Source organism: Helicoverpa zea, chromosome 1, assembly GCF_022581195.2.
Source record: "Helicoverpa zea isolate HzStark_Cry1AcR chromosome 1, ilHelZeax1.1, whole genome shotgun sequence".
Classification (NCBI taxonomy): domain Eukaryota; kingdom Metazoa; phylum Arthropoda; class Insecta; order Lepidoptera; family Noctuidae; genus Helicoverpa; species Helicoverpa zea.
The window spans coordinates 9,213,235-9,233,686 of record NC_061452.1 but is presented as its reverse complement, the minus strand read 5'-3'; the positions used below and the strand labels follow the sequence as shown (position 1 = coordinate 9,233,686).

General features: G+C 35.2%; 2 protein-coding genes across 2 annotated transcripts; both read left to right on the top strand.

Annotated features, from left to right (window-relative positions):
- Window positions 1–1,089: 1,089 nt before the first annotated feature.
- Window positions 1,090–13,719, top strand: LOC124632035 (extensin-like). The gene is made up of 3 exons (XM_047166692.1): window positions 1,090–1,199; window positions 11,452–11,661; window positions 12,800–13,719. Exons 1-3 carry the CDS (start codon window positions 1,173–1,175, stop codon window positions 13,430–13,432), a joined length of 870 nt encoding a protein of 289 aa, XP_047022648.1. The 5' UTR covers window positions 1,090–1,172; the 3' UTR covers window positions 13,433–13,719.
- On the top strand, window positions 13,591–19,954 carry LOC124646232. Its single transcript, XM_047186345.1, has 2 exons — window positions 13,591–13,617; window positions 16,105–19,954. Exons 1-2 carry the CDS (start codon window positions 13,591–13,593, stop codon window positions 19,837–19,839), a joined length of 3,762 nt encoding a protein of 1,253 aa, XP_047042301.1. The 3' UTR covers window positions 19,840–19,954.
- The last annotated feature ends 498 nt before the right edge of the window (window positions 19,955–20,452 follow it).

Sequence of the window (20,452 nt, the reverse complement as noted above, 5' to 3'; positions counted from 1 at the left end):
CAATTGACGTCTTGCTGTGAACTTCAAGGAACTGGTATAACCCAAGCATATCCTCGTAGGATTATAAAATTTGCACACATAATGCGTACTTACACACCGAATTGCCTAAATGGGGCTAATTGTAAGTATATCGAAGCTTATCAGTCCACGCTGTGGGACAAAGCACAGCCGTTGCATTCGCTGGCAAGGACACGCACAAAGATACAATGCTACTAGAAATGACACTGTCTTGTCCAAAAAGTATACTTGAATTGTTTATACTATTATTGAAGAAATAAATAATGAATATAAAGAAATAGCTAGAATAAAAGTGATGTAATCTACATTAATAATAACATTGAATGCCTAAGAAAAATACTTTTGACTGAAATCTGCTTTGCCTTCATTTTTGCTGGGTAACTAGCTCAATTCAACGATAGTATGAAAGAGAAGATTGAAACTGTCATAAAGAAAGTCAGTGTCACCCAAAATATTGCACAATTAACCTGCCAATCTTGACGCAAACTAATCTTAAACCACAGAAGCGGTAATATATTCTGCAAATATAAATACATTTGCCGACACTGTATCATCGCAAGTATAGGTATTTTATTTAAATCGGTCACGGTCAACCTGTTAGATGTCTGCAACCAATGGAACGTGGAGAATTTCTGATTTTAATATGCATAATTATTTAGCTAGAACATGTCGAATTTGACTTGTTCATTCATGAAAACCTGTTGATCTTTTCTTATCGTTTCATATAAATGTATATTTTCTTAATCAGCATAAGGAGCACGCTTGCTCCCTCATAGAAAGGTAGTGAGGTTAAGCAAGTAAGTGGGTATCTCGTGATATCCTTACGTAGATTCATGCTTATTCACATACTTTACTGATGAATGCTTTAAATCCCAAAGTTTTATGACCATTATTGTTTAAAACGTTTAAACAAAACCTGACACACTTCACAGAACAAACCGATTCAACCTATTAAACGCGTGTACATACCTTCAACTTTACTTACACACTTCTCACCATAAGACGATTGTGCCGAGGTAATTAGCTCGTCAACGTAAACAATCAAAGCACGCAATGTCACTTCCATACACTATGTAGTTCGTTGTCCGCAAGCAAGGCGCGCGAGCGCACCACTGCGCCGACACTCGAACACCATTCGCCGAAGCGCGCACAACATGCCGACCCAGCTTCTCTCACTGCTCGTGAGTACTCCTTATTCATTAGCATTTTATTACTTAAATATTTATCAGTTACCTAATATTTATATTTTGTGGCTTGAACTTTTATTGTGGCGGTTAAGTAACCGATCATGCGTACTAACAGCTGAGCTCTGTTTGTTGAGGGTTCGATTCCGTGACGTGAATGCCATTGAATGGGATTGCCGGTCTAATAGCATTTTTGGTACCATTGATTGAGGTCTTTAAGTAATGATACGACTTATCAAGTTGCTTGAGTGTCTATCAAGAGTCAGTTGTTATGATCGATAATGACAATACATTAATTAATTAGAGCGATATAAAGAAAGCTTAAGTACTCGAGCATTTCATTAATAATACAAGTTTCTTTTTGTGGTTTTCTTCCAAGATTCATTATCATTTAGAAACTATCCATTTGTTATAAACGTGTTTTCTCAGTCATGATTCTCTAAAATGTTTCTCGAATTCAACCTGGTGACTAATAATAGTTTAACAGCTGAATGTCATTACTCATTTGTAACGATAAGTTTCCAATAAGTTGAGCCGGCTGAACCGAAAGGCGGCGTGGTCTAGATAGCCAATTACGAAGTCATGTGTCGCCCTTAACATGCACGCATAGACCGTACCCACTAAACTTACTTAGGTACCTACATGTAATAGGGTTAAACTTAAGCAATGTACCTTCACCTTTGTATAGTGAAGCCAGTTTTCAGTAGAAGTACGGGGCATGAAGCTTCCATACACAGTTAAGAAGTTAGTGGTGGTTGCATTTCCTGCAACTTAAAGGGTCACCTGTGAAAGAGTAGAAGTTTTCTCGCTAATTTGAATGCTTTGTCGTCATAAATGTTTTTTTTCCTATTCAAATGGTAATTTATTCGTATAAAAATATTCATCACAAGTCTGATGCATTTGTATAATTTGCTTAACAAATTAGTTGCCACCTAGTGCATCAATATCACAAATCATTAGTAAAAGTAGTTTAACTCTGCTGATGCAACTCAAGTCCAAAAAGGTGCACTTAAGTGATGCAAATTTAATGTTTTACATAAATCCTGATAAGGCAAAAGCTTTTCTAGATGAAAGTACATATTATTAATTTGGCTTTTAAGCAACATACTTCTCTATTAATTGTGTAGTTATACCAAGGAGTTCAATTTATCCACCCACTTTCCTAATTAGTGCATTTCCTTCTCAAGTTATGCAAAAGCTGTAGACAGATTACTCTATGATTTATATTTAACAATAATCTCCACGCCGCCTACACTTACCTATAGAGGCAATGTCCTCAGGTCAACAAAGTTTAAGTGGTTACATAAATCGTCATTACTTCCCTATGAAACGTAAAAGTTTCTGGGCATCTTCCCAACTGGCAGCGAGAGGGCCATACTTCTGTATAGGCTTTGTATCAGATCGCTCATGTATTGTGAATGACGTTGCATAAGACGCCTGACTTGAATCGTAAACTATAGAGCAAGGGAAATATATAGCAAAAAGCTTCTAAGGGTCTAGACATACGCGTTCCATTTTTATTTTTATTGTTAAAGGTGGCAGACTAATTTCATGATTTATCTAGTAATTTATAGATGAAGGTACCTAACAATTTTCGTTAGAAAAACTTTAGCAGCTTTTCCATGACTTATGATTTCAGAACTTATTTGTTGCATTTTTTTAATGATATTAATGCTTGTTTGAAATCTAGTGCACAATATATATGAAGTTGTTGTCCTAGTTACCAGACGCCTTACATTTTCAAATGTCCTGTATTTCTAGGTCCTTCTATCTCCGAACGCTGAATCAGAGTACCACAATAATGAGATCTAGCAAGAATTTTCATTACAATTTTTTATTCTTCTGAAATAACTATTATTAGAGGTCAGTATTCAATCATTGTTGATCCATTAAGATAAGGGGATCAATTGCTTTTTGCTGCACCTGTAGATATCAATGGGAGAAGTCAGAAGTGGTAGTCTTTAGCTTAGATGATGATGACGTCAAAAAAGATTTATTGTTAAAAGTATATAAACTGCATCTTCGTGCATCTAGTACCCAATTTTTATTCACATGACCTTCCTCGTCCAACCAAAACAATGCTTATAAAACTATAAACCAGAGTTGTCCATATAGCATAGTTTTTGATTTCATCAGATTCAGGTCAGGCCGGAATGCACAAAGCGCCATTAGGGTAATGGTCACACTTGACAACTTGATTGCAAAAGCATGCATGCCATGATGAATCAAATTGAATAACACACATTCTTTTATCATATTATTTCACATGCTATACATATTTCCAATTTGATGTGAATGTGATTGGAATTTAAATTACGTACAATCAGAGTATGTAGATAAATAGCTATAAGTACCTCTAAAATATAATGACCACTAATTTATTTCGGCAATTGGTTACATTCATTCCTAATACCAACATGACAGCTATAGATAAGAACTACATCTGCCCAAACTGTAAAATATGCATATTATGTACCTTATTCTAACGCCATTGTAACAATGACAAAAAACATGAACTTGTTAACTGCAATCGTATACTTTATGAAAACAATTTTATTATGAAAGCAAGCATTTATTTCAAGAAAAAATAAAACCCCGTGCAAGAGTCCAACGAAACATAAAATGAAAGAAAAATATCGTGGATTCCAACTAATAAATATTCTAAGCATAGCACTCTCATTCTCGATGCATACGATAAGTTATTTCAAGCCCTACATTAGACTTTTGAACCTAGAAGAAACTGTAGGCTTTTAGTCTCAGCCCTGCGCGCATCGGCGCCGGCGCAAGTTCGTTGACCCCGAGCTGCATGAGAATGCACAATGGTGAACAAACCTCGTTGCAAATGTCACGCTGTTGATCTTTCTCCTACTTTAAAGGCTGCTTTTTCCTTATTTCTGTTTTAATTAATTTATGTGACGTTGCCCTACGTCAGATGATTGTAAAAGTCTTCCGTGAATTCGTTTATGCTTTCTTGGCATGTTTGGTTGATGACCTATTAAAATGATCTCAAGCTCATCATGTCGTCTAGACTTCTTTTGTATTGAGTTATTAAGTTTTACTACTATGTTTCAATACTACACGCCCACTTACAGAACACTAAAGGTTAGTGAAAGCTTAGAATAAAAGCAACCTTGATAAAAATCAGTTTATTGAATAAATAAAACCAATTTATAGCTTCATCATTGAGATTAATCAACTTATAAATATTTATACTCAGATCAAATTCCGATCCGATTAATATATAATTTTAGATCAAATTGATAAACTTAAAATTAAAACCTAATTTTAATTGTGTCTTAAAACAAGCACGGAAACTTATTGTGTCTGGTGGCCTAATATGAATAATCAGTGGGCTAATTCGACCGCCTTAGTGGGCGCCTGTTTTTTCATGTTTAATTTCTTAGACCTTGGTTTACGGGCGTGGTCAAGGCGCTGGCATTGTGTCTCGCCTCGGTTTCCGGATCGCAAGCGGACACGACCGGCCATTCTTCTATCGTATATTGTAATGACGGCCGTGACATGTTCAATGTATGTATTTGTGATTTTATCAGTTCTGTTATTGATACAGTCAATTTTGGCAACTGTTATCAGTTTTTTATGTTTTGATGGAAATACACTCAATTCTAGGGAGAGTACACGTGGGTCTCGTTGATTCCCCATGATCTATCTAGTCAGTGGTGATGGAAAAATCTTATAATTTTCCAAGATGTGCTTCTAGGTTAGAGCCCAAAATATAAGTCATCTAACACTAACAAGCGTACTTTATTCAATTAACACTATCAACAAACCCGATAAAAAAGATAGTCTGCGTTTATAACGCGAATGACACAATACAACAGTACCGGTTATGGAAAGTACACATTGTATTTCTTAGAATTATGAATAACAGACATTCACAATGAAACTACAAAGAACGTGGTGTGTGCTAAAAATAATTAAGCACAATACAAATAATTAAGATCGGCCTGATTATAGGTACATTTAAATATGCCCTTGACTTTATTTGATACAGTAAGTTACAAAGACACCAACGCTTCAGATCTTACTACTGATAAATGATCTATATCACAGGTACAGTCACAATGTAGTGTTGCTAGGGCTGTCAAATATAAACAGAGAGAAAAACTGGAGTACCTACCTTTCGGTCTTTTAGGTAAATGGCAACATTCAACTGCCTATCCGTTTTCTGATTTATATTTATTATATTGTCAGAATAACTAACTTCAACGAGGGGTGCTATACACATGTATTTGTCTAAGTATGGAAAGTCTCCCGTGGTTTTTACCCTTTGCGTTAATCCCACGATTTTTATTCATCAAAAAAATATGTAATCTAAACAATGAAGTGTGAAAATGTCCAGTAGATTTTTAGACTTTGGGCAGGGCCTTACACTTATAAACTAAAGAAAAATCCATAAATATTTATTTGTGTTAAGATACCGACTGTTGTAGCCCTGCTTGTACCAGTCTTTTATAATGTCTCTTGCACAAGACTCGTACACTTTGTATGTGTTTCAAACAGTATGGGTGTGTTGTGGGCAGTAGGACGCCATGGAGATCAATGTAGTAGAAACACTGCAATATTAAAAAAAAAACGCTCAGAAGTCTGTAACCTGCTATTTAATTAAGTATGTTCAAGTAGGTACCTAGCATATTATAGAACCTGTCACCATTGGAATGATCGTCTTAATTCTAAAGGTCCTCTTAATAATATATAGTCAATAACACCAATTTTGACATGGAAACATTAAAAATTAGATAGTTACTACAAAATAAACAAATACTCAGGAAAGATGGTCAAGAATATAAGCGGATGAAACTCGATTAGAACACATTCTTTTAGTCCACTCTTGTAATACCTGATAGTAGTACCTAGATAAAGAACTGACGTCTACTCTAATTAAGTAGTTACGTGATACTTCTTCATCGACGTAACGTATTGGGTAGGTATAGCTACTACATCGAGTCTATAATACATCTATTCTTGTTTTCTATGCCACGCTCTACTTATATGATTGTATTTCTCAAACTGAAGGAAACCTTTACATATCTTATCCTCTATCTTATCTATTTTCTCTCTTCTCATCTCTTAACCATTAACTACTTATATTAAAATTTAAGAATTGGAGACGTACAAGAATTTTGTCTGAGATTTAAATGACTTAACTAATCAAAACAGAAACGAAATGAAATGCAAAGATGAATGACACGCGATTAACGTCATTCGTTCATTCAGAACACGTAGGCAAACAGATATAAATTCAAGCGTTTATACTCTATTGGACTAATATAAAGTCGTAAAGCATAATACCAATTAATTTATTTATCAAATGCATACCGATCAATTAGCTATGAATATGGCGATATAGGTAATAATACTAGTAACAAAACGTATACACAATTATGTTATTATAATAGTTGTCTATGACCAGTTATCCTCATTTGACTATATTTTATTTATGGTTTTATGAATACTTACTGATAACACAAATATTCATGAATTAATATAGGATATCGATTGCAAATTCCTTTTGTTGAATATATGCTTAATTGCCTAGAATATATATTTTTTTATCTCTAGAGAACCTAAAATACAGGTAATTATTCCAATCAATTAATTATTAGCCTAATCGGTGTTGGACAGACAAACGCAATTGAGCGCGAATTGCATAGCGTAAAATAAGTCTAGAATGTCCGTCGAGAGCATTCACGTATGAAACCGACTGCCACTATAAATCATAACTGACAATTGATATAATTGAATTTCAGACTTAGTGCACATATCGAGGTCTAATACCTTAATCTAGAATACTAAGATCAATAAAACATTTCCTTTTTGTTGATCGGTATGTAGCCTAGTAATCGCCTCGTTGTCCTTAGCTAAAAATTAGAACGGCAACACAATTATAATTTTATTATTTTATTACATATCAGGCCTTAAATGTAATTGAAAATATTATAGGTTAAATTACTTTTTTGTTCTTTTGTGTTAGTTATTTTAAAGTTCACCTTTGGGCATATCTAGATACTGTGAACAATAATTGAAAAGGAATAATTTTAATCTGACTTTTCGTACCAGGATTTTATGGACACGAGGAATAAAGTGCATCTCTCATTTATTACTTTCAAAGACATTTTGAGTTTTTTTTGTGTCATAGGTGGGTTTGAATTTTAATATCCTAATCATAGTTTATCAGAGAAACATATTTAATTATTAGCGCAATTCATTGAAGAATTTAACACATTACATTCATTGAAGTTCCATTTGACACCGTATATTTGGTAAGTCCATTTTAGGCTCAGTGTTCAACTATGTAGCCCTGCAATTATAGATTTAGGTTCACAAAAACTGGTACCTAGTGGGTGAACGTAGAAACCAAACATGTAAGCCTACATGAGAGTTATTACGAACTTACATGAATCATTAATATAACGTTCAAGGTAATACCTAATTGCTCTCTTTGCAGTCGGCACTTAATGCAATTCATAACTGGTTTCCAATACTTATTATAATATAGGGAAAATTATAGGTTTAAGAAGTAACTGCGGAAAAATATCGGAATGGGATCTAATATTGTTATTTTCATAACAATGGTTTTTATGTTTTAAGGTGGCTGTAGCTTATTTTGTGTGCAATGCTGAACGCAGTTAGGTTTCAAGAATTTTGGTAACGCTCTCACAATCATACGAAATATGATTTAGAATGGAAGGATATTTTATCCTAATTACTTTTAGTCTTCCAAGGTTTTTAATTTAAGCAATTATCCTTATAAAATCGTGACTGCTTCAGGAAATTTCAGCCGCGTTAAGGTCAGTGATTTCGCAAATAAAGAAACAACAAAATTAATCTAGAATCTAGACTTTTAGGGGAGGATGGGGGAATTGCGGACGCTGAAGGGAAATAACGCACAACATTCGTACTATCAGTAATAATCAGTCTGTCTTTATTAATTATTAATCTTTAGTTATACATCTACAAAAACAGTTATACTTATTATACGAGATCAATCAACAAATATAATATTTTTAGCAAAAACAAAACCTTGTCTGTCCGTAATTACCCGTAGCGCTCGGGGTAAATTCGGACTGACCCTGGGTTATTTACGGACAGCAAGGGGTATTTACGGACTAGGTCCACATCATTGGCAAAAATCACAAGTAAAGCCTTTAGAAGAACTTCCTGCAGTGCAGTTCTCATGGGCCCACATGTTACACTTTGAGCACATAATCCAGTCTTCGGCGGGTGGATCACTGTACTTTTCCTGACAATAAATGCAAAAGTAATCAACATTTCCTTCATTTTCAAAATTATTCAGATTTCTTACACCCTTTGATCCTTTTCCTGTAGAAAGTTTTGACTTTTTTAGCTTTTTTGATGCAGTTTTATTTTCTTTTTCTTGAGATTTTCTTTTCTTGTCTAATTTCTTTTGTTCTTTTTCTTCTAGATTCTTTTTTTCCGGTGTCCTGGTGAAAATGATGGAATGCTTTTTGTTTACTGTCCGTTTGCTACGATGAATTTGTAGAGTTGGGACCTTTATTAAATCACGAAGCGGTACTGATGAAGATTGACTTGTTTGACTTGTCGTACTTTGGTTTAAATCAGCTTCACTTATAGCATTATTGTCATTTATTTTGTCTTCATCAGGTACGCAAGGAACGGATTCATCGATAATGTTTATGTTACCAGAGGGTTGAGACTCTTGTTGAGATCTTACTTCACTAGGAATGTTGTTATTAGCTGAATCACTCACTTGAGATTCACTATGAAACTCTCTTTGGCTGTTATGATCAGGACCCACATGGCTGGTATCACGTGGAGTTTCTAGTGTAATTATATCACCGAAACTGTCGAAAGTGCCCTTGAATTTATCTTGATCAACTGGAAAAATTCCAGCACTCTTGAAGCCATTTATAGCTTTATCAATAGACGAGCATCGGTTAAAAGCTTTTGTATAAAGACCAACAATATCAAATGCTGTAATTTTTGCTCCAGGATGGTTAACCATATAGGTTTCACATTCTCTGTTGTATGCTGTTTTTAGTGGTCCGTGAAAGGTCAAGTCTAAAGGCTGCATTCTATGCGATGTATGTGGAGGCAATGTCAAAACATGGATAAAGTTTTTACGACAAAACTCGTAACCTTTCAGGCTAATATGGCTCTCGTGGTTGTCTAAAACTAACAAAACGGGATTGTCAGATGATGGTTTAGCAAATCCTTTAAAATGCTGGAGCCAATCAACAAATATCGATTCATTGATCCAACCAGAGTCTGAAACACAAGCTACCATGTTGCTATTACTATCTTTCATAAGCTGAGCATTCATCCTTTTTCTTTTAAAGATAAAAAATGGTGGAATGTAGGAGCCTCCAGCGCTAAAGCAATTCACAACTGTAGTTAAAGAACCACGTTCTGCACTGGTACATTTTCCAACCTGTTTTAGTCCCTTTGGTGCAAGAATCCTGGAATTGCGTTGTACCGTACTAATCCCAGTTTCATCTATATTGTAAATTGAATCAGGTTTAAATTTATATTTAATCATGAGAGCTTTCAGATTCACAAAAAATATATCGGTTTCTTCTTCATTATATGCGGTAATTCTATTTATGGAAGTAGCTTCAGGCCTTCGAAGTGATATATTTGGATGTCTAGCCAAAAAATTGTAGTACCAGTCCATTCCTGCCATGCCATTTTCTTTATTGAAATTATGTTTTATGTTATTCGCGGTGGCAAAATCAAAAGCTATCTTTCTCAAAGTAGGTATTGTTATACCAAAGAAAGCCTTATATGACCTTAAAATAAAATCAACCAGCTCGTTTTCTTGTGTTTCGTTAAAAACTGATTTTTTACCTCTCTTCGGTATTGTAGAAACACTGCCTTTTTTCACTTGGTCAAACAAAGTAGCTCTGGGAATACCATATTTTTCTTCCGCCTGACGAAAAGTTATCTTCTGGTCTTTTATTTCTTGCACAGCTTTTTGTAATGATTCGATGGTGTATGTTTGTTCTTTTTTTCTTATATATTTCCGAGGCATCTAAAAATGAGCAGTTATTGATTAATTTCATAATAGTTTATCGAATTAGGGGTAATTGCGGACGTCCGTATTTACCCCGCCTTGTCCGCAATTATCCCAACTGGGTATTTTTAAATCAAAGAGAGAAATTTGTAGGTTATGAAAACGTTCCATAAAAACAAACATTGGCGATTCAAACTCCATTGACAAAGCTATCCATAGAAAATATCACTTATTATCATCACTTAGTATACAGACCTGTCCCTCGAATTGAAAAACACAAAAAATTAGATCAATATACCATTTTTTTTTTAATTTTACCTACCTTTCAAACTGCGCGCAGCCGGCTGTCGTAAGTTTTTGCGTGGCACTAAAATGGCGGAAAGAAACAGATGACGACAACGGGCTGCCGCGGGGGGGAGGGAATAGGTAGATACTTGCTAGTCCGTATTTACCCCGCGTCCGCAATTCCCCCACTCTCCCCTATACGTTCCTAGAGTAATATATTAATTAAATTATTGTCTAACAGACGTGATACATACGTGTGGAATGTGATTCATGATTGAGATGATTTATAGGAATGAGATTGTTGTTAGTGTTTTGCGAAAGTATTGATTTATTTTTATTTAATTAATCACACATGTTCGTTACAATCAGCGTGAACAAAAATGTACTTTTTTAATTCACAATATAAATTCTAGTGACTGATAAACTTTAAGCAATTTATTTAGATTCACCTCGAGTTTTCAGATTTGTGGAGAAATGTGTGAAAGCTCATACTGTTATTATTATCCCACCCAAAACAAAAATGTGAAAGGTTGCCAAGTTCGATAATATGGGAATGCTTCGCCTATAAAAGAAGTGAGATCTGAATAAGTACCAAGTTCCATACAAATACCTCAGTTAAAAATAGTTACTTTTTAATGATGTTACTTGGCAAGTTTTCACACACCTTGTTATAAACCTACTAAACGCAATGAATCAAGTATATAATTTTCTATTAAAACTTGCCAAGTGCCAATAAAGACATAATAATTTGTTATTGACATGACAATATAATAAAATCGTAACAGCCTTCTTTCTACTCTGTTCCCATTTGGGGTCGGCCCTATATGTTTTAAGCATTCCCCTCTGTCAACCCTTATACTAACATAGCCTCTCTTCTAATCATTTCACCTTTCCGAGAAATAAAATATTTATAAAAATGTCCCTCTCACCATTATATTAATTCAATTTCAGTTGCTGAGCGTGCTCTGGCTAGGAACAGGGGCTGAGCCCGCCCCGGCTCCAGAGCCGGGCCGCGTCCCAAAGGTGTATAATGCCCTCATCACGTCTAACCAGAACCTGGAGCCAAGTAAGGCATTCCCAGTGTACCAGCCTGTGTTACACGATGCCTTCGCCTTTTCCTACCAGCCTGCTGTTTTCTACGGAGGAGATTTGCTTGGAAATGTGAGTAGATACCTACAATTCAAAATAATAGGGGTAAAAGTATTGCCGATTTGTACTGAAACTTATTTAATCAAAATAGTTGCCATTATTATCTATACATTGCTGCCATCTAATAGGAAGGTCATTTATGCCTTTACGATAGAACTCTGAGGATTTAGACTGCACAAACTGTGTGAAAGAATTTTGTTCTGCCTCCTGGGAAGAAAACTTCTTGTCACGCAGATAATTGTCCAAATCACAAAAAAAATGGTCGTCCGTTAGAGTAAGATCTGGCGAATATGGAAGAAGATGAATAGTTTCCAACTGCAGTTCCTGAAGAGTTAAAACGGTTTCTCTTGCTGTATGAGGTCTCGCGTTGTCATGGAGCAATACGGTGAAGGTCGATTCATGAGTCGTGGCTGCTTTACTGCTAATTTTTTCAACATTATTCGGTGTTCGGCTGGGTATCTGGGTAGTTTGACTAGGATCGGCTTTCACCGTCTCTCTTAATTCCTCGTTAATCATCTGTCAGGCGGTCTTCTTCGTGGCTCGTTCTTCAAGTCGAAGTTTCCACCACGAAAGCGTTTAATCCAAAATCGTACCGTGCGTTCATTAGCAGACACCTCTTCAAATGCAGCATTGATATTGCGGGCTGTTTCTGCCGTTTACTTCCGCGTCGGAACTCATATTCAAAAGTTACTCAAATTTTCGCAGTATCCATCTTTCTTGTTTAAGTTGAATATCAAAAACAATTGAACATCGATAATCAAATGTTTCACATTTTTTGAAAGAAGAACATCACAGAAACTATGTGAAAAAAGTTTCATTCGAAAACCTCAAACCATGAAGACTCTATGGCAATTCAAAAACCAACTAGAATAAAACGCCAATTTCATACTTTAACCCCTATATAATATAGAGGTATATTTTATATTTCGAATTTGGTTTTAAATATTCAAAGTTATTTCTAGATGATATTCTCAAGCGTTACACATGCAAATAATTCCTGATGTTTTATTTATAGCAAGCATTTGCTTCATTGAAATATAGAACTCAAAAAAGTATAAAAGTCGTGTTTGTCTAAAGATTGCAACTGCCGCAATCCTGCTTGAATAATTGACATGAATATTCACTTTATTTGATAATTATTTGATTTCAGGGATTGCTGCCTGCACCAGGTTTGCTGCCTAAACCGCCTCAACCGCCTCAAGTGCCTCAATCTCCTCAACCTTCCGAATCGACACCGGTTTCGACGCCCGAAGCTCCTGCGGAACCATCGGCTGCTCCTACAGAATCTCCGACTACCACTCCAGAACCTGCGAAACCAGAATCAGATAGCAAAGAATCTACCCCAGCTCCACCACCTCCCAATACACAATCCCCGATACCCCTCAACGAATTCGGTCTCCCTCCACAAGTACTTCCACTAGGACACATAGATCCCTTATACAATGCTCTGCCACAATTCAGTCCCTTCGCCTACAGATATCCAGGCGTTAGATTCTATGATCCTTACGATCCTTTTGGTTTCAGTCCTTATTCCAGCCTGCCAATATACCGTCCTCTAACAAATGTGTTAGGACATAGTCTGCCTGTGATTGCTGAAAAACCCGAACCTAGTAATGCTGCATCGTTGGCAAGTAATGGTGTCTCTGAACAATCTGCTCAAACACCACCTCCCGAACCCAGTGATCTCAATATTCTGAACTATTCCTCTAAAGACCCTGCCATTCCTAATGTCCCTCCTCCTCCTCTCCCCCAAGGCGGTCTCAAGACAGATAAATCTGAATAGCTATTAATTAAATTAAATACTAAGCTTCTTTTATATATTGATTTGTTGACTGTATATCATTACGTCATACCACTTCCATTAAGGCGAAAAAGTCAAAGTTCCTGGTAATTTATTTATCGATTTATGTTTCGTGAAAATTGCTGAGAGTAAACATCCCAATGCTGAAATATTTAGATGCTTACCAAGTAAACGTTTAATTTTTAGAAACTTTCGTGTATTGCTCACGATGTTTGTAATTATGGTTGTGTTGAGGTGATCCTGAAACAAGTAAATGATATATTTTTATACATACTGAATATTCATTTCTTTAACCGTTCCACCCCAAATATAAAAATGCTAACAAAAAAAATGCAATGGCATCCAGGCTACTACTATGGGAGATTTATTCCATTTGGACAACATTAAAATTTTAAAGAATAATAATCGAAACCTCCACCAAGTTTAGTTGTACGTACCAACTTAATTTCAATGCTTTTTATGGAAATATACAGGCTCATCTTCAAAGTAGCTACAAGCCTGATAATACCTGACGGGTACATTTTTGTCACGCTATACAGACATGTCAACAATGTTTGTAACTCAAGTCGATCTATCACCATTGTATCAGAAATAGCAATAACTGTCCTATCTGCTATGATAGATCGATCTCAATAATATGGTATTACATTACATGGTCGTTTTCAAGAACTGCGTCCGGTATACGAGTGAAGGTTTGTGGGTGTTCATACTTATGCTCTAATATTATCTGACACAAGAACTGAACTTTTGCAAAAGCCTAAGACTGCTTAAATTAAAAGCTGACTCACAACCAAAACAATGCTGTAAAAAGCTTTAACAAATATGATATGCCTACGAAGTTATCAGGCAAAAATTAATAACCAAAACCGTACCAACATAAACCTTGATAACAGAATTGGTGAGTACATAGATAAAATAGTAGTTACATTTTATTATCAAGATAAAAATCACTATAGAAATCCTGTTTATGGAAACTACTTTATTAGGCGTAGTACAGTCTACAAAAGATAAGGACGAAGTTGATATTGTATTGACATAGCTAAAAGCCGCGCTCAATGGTTCTTCAAGCCGATAAGAGATTTCACCCGCTGTTACTCAATGCAATCCACGTAAATAAAGCCAAGTGCTCATCACAACGTGGCGTAAAATCAATGAATACATAAAGATACCATATCGATGTGTACATGTGAGCAATAATGACACTGACGTTAATATATCCCGATACAGGATGATACAGCGTGTGTCAAAATGGAAAATTACTAATAAGATGCTCTTTGGATACAGAGCTACCCTTTTGAGGTGCTTGCTGTTAGTTGTTGATGTTATATCCCCAATAATTAAATTACAAAGACGTTTTAAAATATTAGGTACTAGCTGTTGCCCGCGACTTCCTCTGCGTTCTCGTGCATTTAATCGTTCATTGCTCATCCCCCACAGGTGATACCGTGATAATATATAGCCTATGTGTTGAACCGGCCTCCAGGTAATAGTCATGCAAAATTTGATTTAAATCCATGCAGTACTTTTTGAGTTTATCCGGGACAAACATACAGACAAACAGACATACAGACAAAAATTCTAAAAACTACATATTTGGGTTCAGAATCGATTATGGATCACCCCCCTAGTATTCTTTAAAAAAAATATTCAATGTATAGTTTTGACTTTCCCATAATTTTATTATATGTATAGATGCTTTGCAATAGGAAAATCCCAACTCAAACGAAATCAAGTTTTATCTATCAAATAACAGCGTCACACTTCTGTTTTTGTTCTAACAACTAACTTTAAACTAAACACTAAAAGAAAAGAATAGAAAAGAAAAGACAAAAGAAAAACTCGATATAAAACAAAAAGATAGAAAATGTGCGATAAATGACATCTGAATAGATTCAATAAATTGCTTGTAAGCACATTGCTACGTACAAAGTTAAAGGCATTGAAATCAGTACCATTTGAAAAATAAGAGCTCTTCCGAAAGCTTTTTGTTACCTACTAGTTCGATGGAACTTTAATCGGTAGCAAAAGATAGCATCAGTTGTAATAGACGTAGAATTTATTTCCCCACTATAAGAGACAGTAAAATTCTTGCTATAAAAACAAAAAAGTTGCTAAGGTGTTTGTTGCGCCACTTCTTCCCACTAATAACACATAAGAAGTGAAAGGTAGGTGTTTTTGGGGACAGTCTCATGTACAGATTTTCAGCCTACATGGAATAAATGCTCTTTTGTTTTTGATGATCAAGGAATATTTTGTAAAGGCCGCATATTTTTGTTATAGATATTTTTGGAAACACCATGTTTAAGTAAGTACATATAACGTAATCTGCACAATGCCACTAACGCAAAAATATTTCAATCGTGGTTGGATCACGGGAAAAGTGGCCGAGCTTATGCTACCTGAAAAATAATGGATATAATATCATAGTGAACTTCGTTGACATCATGATCGAATTTGTGCATCGAACAATACTCGTACTCTTTTCCATTTTTCATTATACAATTCAGGTGAGATAAGTATTTTCTATTTTCAATATTTATAAAGTAGAGCAAACTGTGAACTTTAGGAATTCCATTATTATTATAACGCAGATGACATACTAAGTGACAGTGGAGATGATTATGTTTCTAACTAAATTTTTCGTCGATTTCTAGATCTGTCCAGAAGAAATTTCACATTCTGGAATCAGTGTGACTTGGCATCAAACACCAACAGCAAACAACATAGAATCGGATCCGCTTTGTTACCGCAATGAGACCTTAGTGATGAGGAACTGTTCCAATTCTGGATGGACACCAAGTCTGGACGACGTCGGACCATGTTTGAAAGTGGTTAAGTATTTCGACATTAATTCGTGCCCACCAGGATATCACAAAATCTCGGAAAATAGCAATGCGTACTGTTACCAAATCGGTGAACCCTCCGCTTGGAACTCACCCTGTTTTGCAAGCGGTGGAGCCTCAGTTATAACAGATTTATCTGCTGCAGAAATTGAATATCTATTAAATTCCCTTAAAGCAACAAACACATCTAGATATTTTTGGCTCCCCGCAATGAGACAAAAACTATTTCATCCCGTAGTGTGGACCATTCCAGGGCCGAACTGGGGTCAACGTGTCGAAGGAAGTGACTTCTTGAGCGTTATCGCATCGTTCTCAAAAAACTGTTTGGTACTAGACATAGAACTTGGATTGCTGCTAACTGAAGCATGTGCTAAAATATATCCTAGCTTATGTTTTTACATAAATGACCTTTACTATCCAACTCAATGTCCCGAGGGATATCACTCATTTAGATTCAAACTTGATAACGGAACCTGTTATGGCATTGAAAAATCGGAACAAGCAATGTCCTATAATGATTTTATTCGAGAAAAGTGCCCAAAACCCATGTATCATAGTGAATATGAACTAACAAGATTCATATTTAAGAAAATCTCTGAAATATCTCGGTTACCGGATGACGTTTGGTGCTGGTTCAAAGCATTTGACGAATCCCATTTCCTTAATACACCAGGCAAGGAATATGAACGAGGTGGTGGTCCTTTGAGCATTGAGGAATCCCTTTTCGGGGGTATTATAAACAACGCTGGTGTATTGGGTTTGATCAATTCGAGCTCTTTACTGCCTTGTATGGTCTGTGAAATGGAAGTCATTTATGGGAAAACAGAATTAATGTTTGAATACAATGAAGTACAAAAACGAATATTCCTAACAGTTTATTACCCTTCCGGATTATGGAAATATGACAGTAATGACAAAGGAATCCAATGCTTTTCTGATGCAAAGGGCTTTGTAAAAGTGGTCGATGTGAATGATATTCCATTTATCGAGATAAAATCTGTTTTAAAAGAAGAAATCGACTTGGGTCAAATTGAAAAAATTGTATATATTATTGATCTAGTTACCGACAGCTCTGCTCAGTACTGGTGTGAGGGGCATACTATAAATTTTTCGTTTATAGCAACAGAAAAAATTGTAGCCAATCCCAAAGGCGACAAGGTTCATGTGTTTGCTCTGGTTATCAAACATTATGTATTACCTGACGATATTGAAGACTTAGATAATCTAACTGATTTGATATCTAACGTTACAAATATATTTTCAGCTAATAAAGTTCTTCTGATGGATATTTTCGATTATTCATTAGATCATATGATGATTCTATTGCATTTACATGTGGATATTGAAGATGTACATAAAGATGAAAGCCTTAATATCCAGGATACATTTTCTTCGTTACAACATAAAGCAAAAGTGGAATTACCGAAGTACAACTATACTTTTGTAAATTTATCGAGTTCAATTTACTGTTTGCCAACAACGTCAGGTGATGCTATTGAGCTAGACTGGGAGATGACTCCTATTGGTCACATTTCAGCACCAAAACAATTTTGCCTTCAAGCTAATGGATTACCAGTGAAGAGACGTTGCATGGGATCTTATGTGTTGGGCGGACTGTGGGGAGCTGTAGAGGGTTCTTGTGATAGCACTTATGAACCATCAAATACAACGGCTTTCCTCTACTTATTTGTAAAGAGGCAGATGCCTGACTACACCTCGAATTTTTTAACTGATGGTCTTAATTTTGTACTGGGTGATACAGATATAATAATTCCTGCTGATATTTACTATTTGTCGATGTCTTTACAAAGTGTTTTAGATCTTGCTGAGGAAAATGCAACATCTGTAGATACCGGGGATATTGATAATATTGCTTGGGTCATGGATAGGATGATGATTCTTGATTATAATTATTTACGTTTAGCACAAACTCTTAATTCAACCAATGTCATATTAGATTCGGTAAGCGATATTATAGAACTGATAGCACAAAGAAGTTTGAATAACTCTAGTGAATTAAAAGATTTCTCATACCAGATTGCATCAAAGCCTCAATTTGCTGTTCAAATAACGTACCCGGAATATAATAACATAACTGGCATAGCGGTTATCAGAAATTCAATCACAGATACTTTTTCTGACATGCTCATTAAGCCATTATACAAAAACACTAGCTTGGAAGAAATCCTTTCTCTTGAAAACTTAGAAATAGCAACTTGGTTACCTGAAAACGTTTTAGAAACTCTGCAACTGATCAGTAATGACAGTGATAACAATTCTTTTAAAAAAGAGTTTTTGCATGTAATAATCACGGTATTTTATAATGACGCTATTTTTCAAGAATTAGCTACTAACAAACACGTAATAAACAGTCGTATTGTTGGAATCTCAATCCCCGACTATATGTCAAACTTAGAATATCCTGTTCCGCTTGTCTTTAAACAAATAAATCAGACAGGAAAGACTGATTGTGGCTACTGGGACTTCCAACCACACTTTTTAAATCATCTTTTAGGCTCTTGGAAAAAACAAGGATGTTTTGTAGTCAAAATAATTAATGATACCACTGTATGTGAATGTTACCATCTCACTCATTTTGGTCAACTGCTTCTCATACCAAATAGTGACAATAAAGATGACATTTTCCATCAAAGAAAACATCACACTGCTTTGAACATAATAACTTTAGTCGGTAGTTTTATGTCACTGATAGGCATTATTGGTATATGGATAACAGCATTAGTTTTTAGCAACTGGAGAAAAAAAGCTGGAACAAAAGTTCTATTACAGTTGTCAACTGCTATAGCTCTACCTTTAGTATTTATTTTAGTGTTTAACTTAGATTCTTCTATGTTTACTCAAATAGATGGTATGTATGTAGTAGCTAAAAATAAAAGACCTGTTTGTATTGCTTTAGGGGCATTGTTGCACTTTTCGATATTGTCCAGTTTCATGTGGATGCTGATCACGGCCATTTTACAATTCATTCGATACGTCAGGGTTTTAGGAGTCAGTAGGCCGTCGAGATTTATGTGTAAGTTCACTTTGATTGGTTGGGGTATACCTTTATTACCTGTCATTGTTACTTTAGCACTTGATGCGGAAAACTATGTTCCTGAATCATCAGTGTTAAGAAGTATTTGTTACCCAAATGGCTATTATTTAGTTGCAGGTGTTGTACTGCCAATATGTATAATATTGGGTATTAATGTTACCTTATTCATTTTAGTGCTTCATGCAATTTCTCGCGGCTCCGATCAAAAAATGAAAACTACGGACATGGATCTAGTCGGTGCACAGCTGAGGGTGTCAACATTTTTATTTTTCTTATTGGGTCTAACATGGATTTTTGGCATATTTTCGTTTACAAACCATTTGCTTTGGTCATATCTTTTTTGTCTGACATCAACACTACAAGGTTTTGTATTGTTCATATACTTCATAATATGTGATCCAAATACACGTAACCTTTGGATAACGTTGATGAAACCACAATTTATATCTAGCTCTTCTAGGAATAGTATTACAAGTATAAGTAATGGATAAACTGAAAGGGGATGAATTAACACGCTTATTTGAATTAGTTTGTATTTTAGTTTTAGTCACTTATCCTAACTTTAAATGTAAATTATTTTAAAATAAAATATGAGTTAATTTTCTGTATTTGTCTTTTATTTCCTAAAGCAATAGGACACATTTTGCTTTGAGTATTTCATGATACATTCAAATCGTAGGAATGAGAAACTAACAAACAAACCTAAAAGGAATTTAATGTTTTTTCCAAATAGTAAGCAATGTATGGAGGTAGCTTAGGACTGATCACAATCGTAGACAAGTCGCAGATAGGTTAGTTGTGGTTTCGGCTGCTTAGAGAAATTAATATTCTTAAAAATATGCGTAACTCTGCGACTCACACAACATTTTTGTTACTATTTTTCGGTAAGTAACTACCTACTTATATCTTAAAAGTTTAAGTAATGGTTCAAACATGATCTGTGTAAACGTAAAATAATTAGTTTTTGTTCTACATACAGGTTGTTTAACTTAACTATTTTTAACCCGATATTCAGAAATTCAAGATTATGAGTGTTTTTTTTTCGAATGGGTAGGTAATCTAAAAGAAGTATGAATAAAAGAAGTATGAGAATGTTTTATGTCA

What these genes read in the sequence shown, in the direction of transcription:
- LOC124632035 (XM_047166692.1), top strand. Translation starts at nt 1,173, where the DNA reads ATGCCGACCCAGCTTCTCTCACTGCTC. An exon ending in CCCAGCTTCTCTCACTGCTC is followed by an intron (nt 1,200 to 11,451) that starts GTGAGTACTCCT and finishes ATTCAATTTCAG; the next exon opens with TTGCTGAGCGTGCTCTGGCT. An exon ending in GAGGAGATTTGCTTGGAAAT is followed by an intron (nt 11,662 to 12,799) that starts GTGAGTAGATAC and finishes ATTTGATTTCAG; the next exon opens with GGATTGCTGCCTGCACCAGG.
- LOC124646232 (XM_047186345.1), top strand. Translation starts at nt 13,591, where the DNA reads ATGCTGAAATATTTAGATGCTTACCAA. An exon ending in AATATTTAGATGCTTACCAA is followed by an intron (nt 13,618 to 16,104) that starts GTAAACGTTTAA and finishes GTCGATTTCTAG; the next exon opens with ATCTGTCCAGAAGAAATTTC.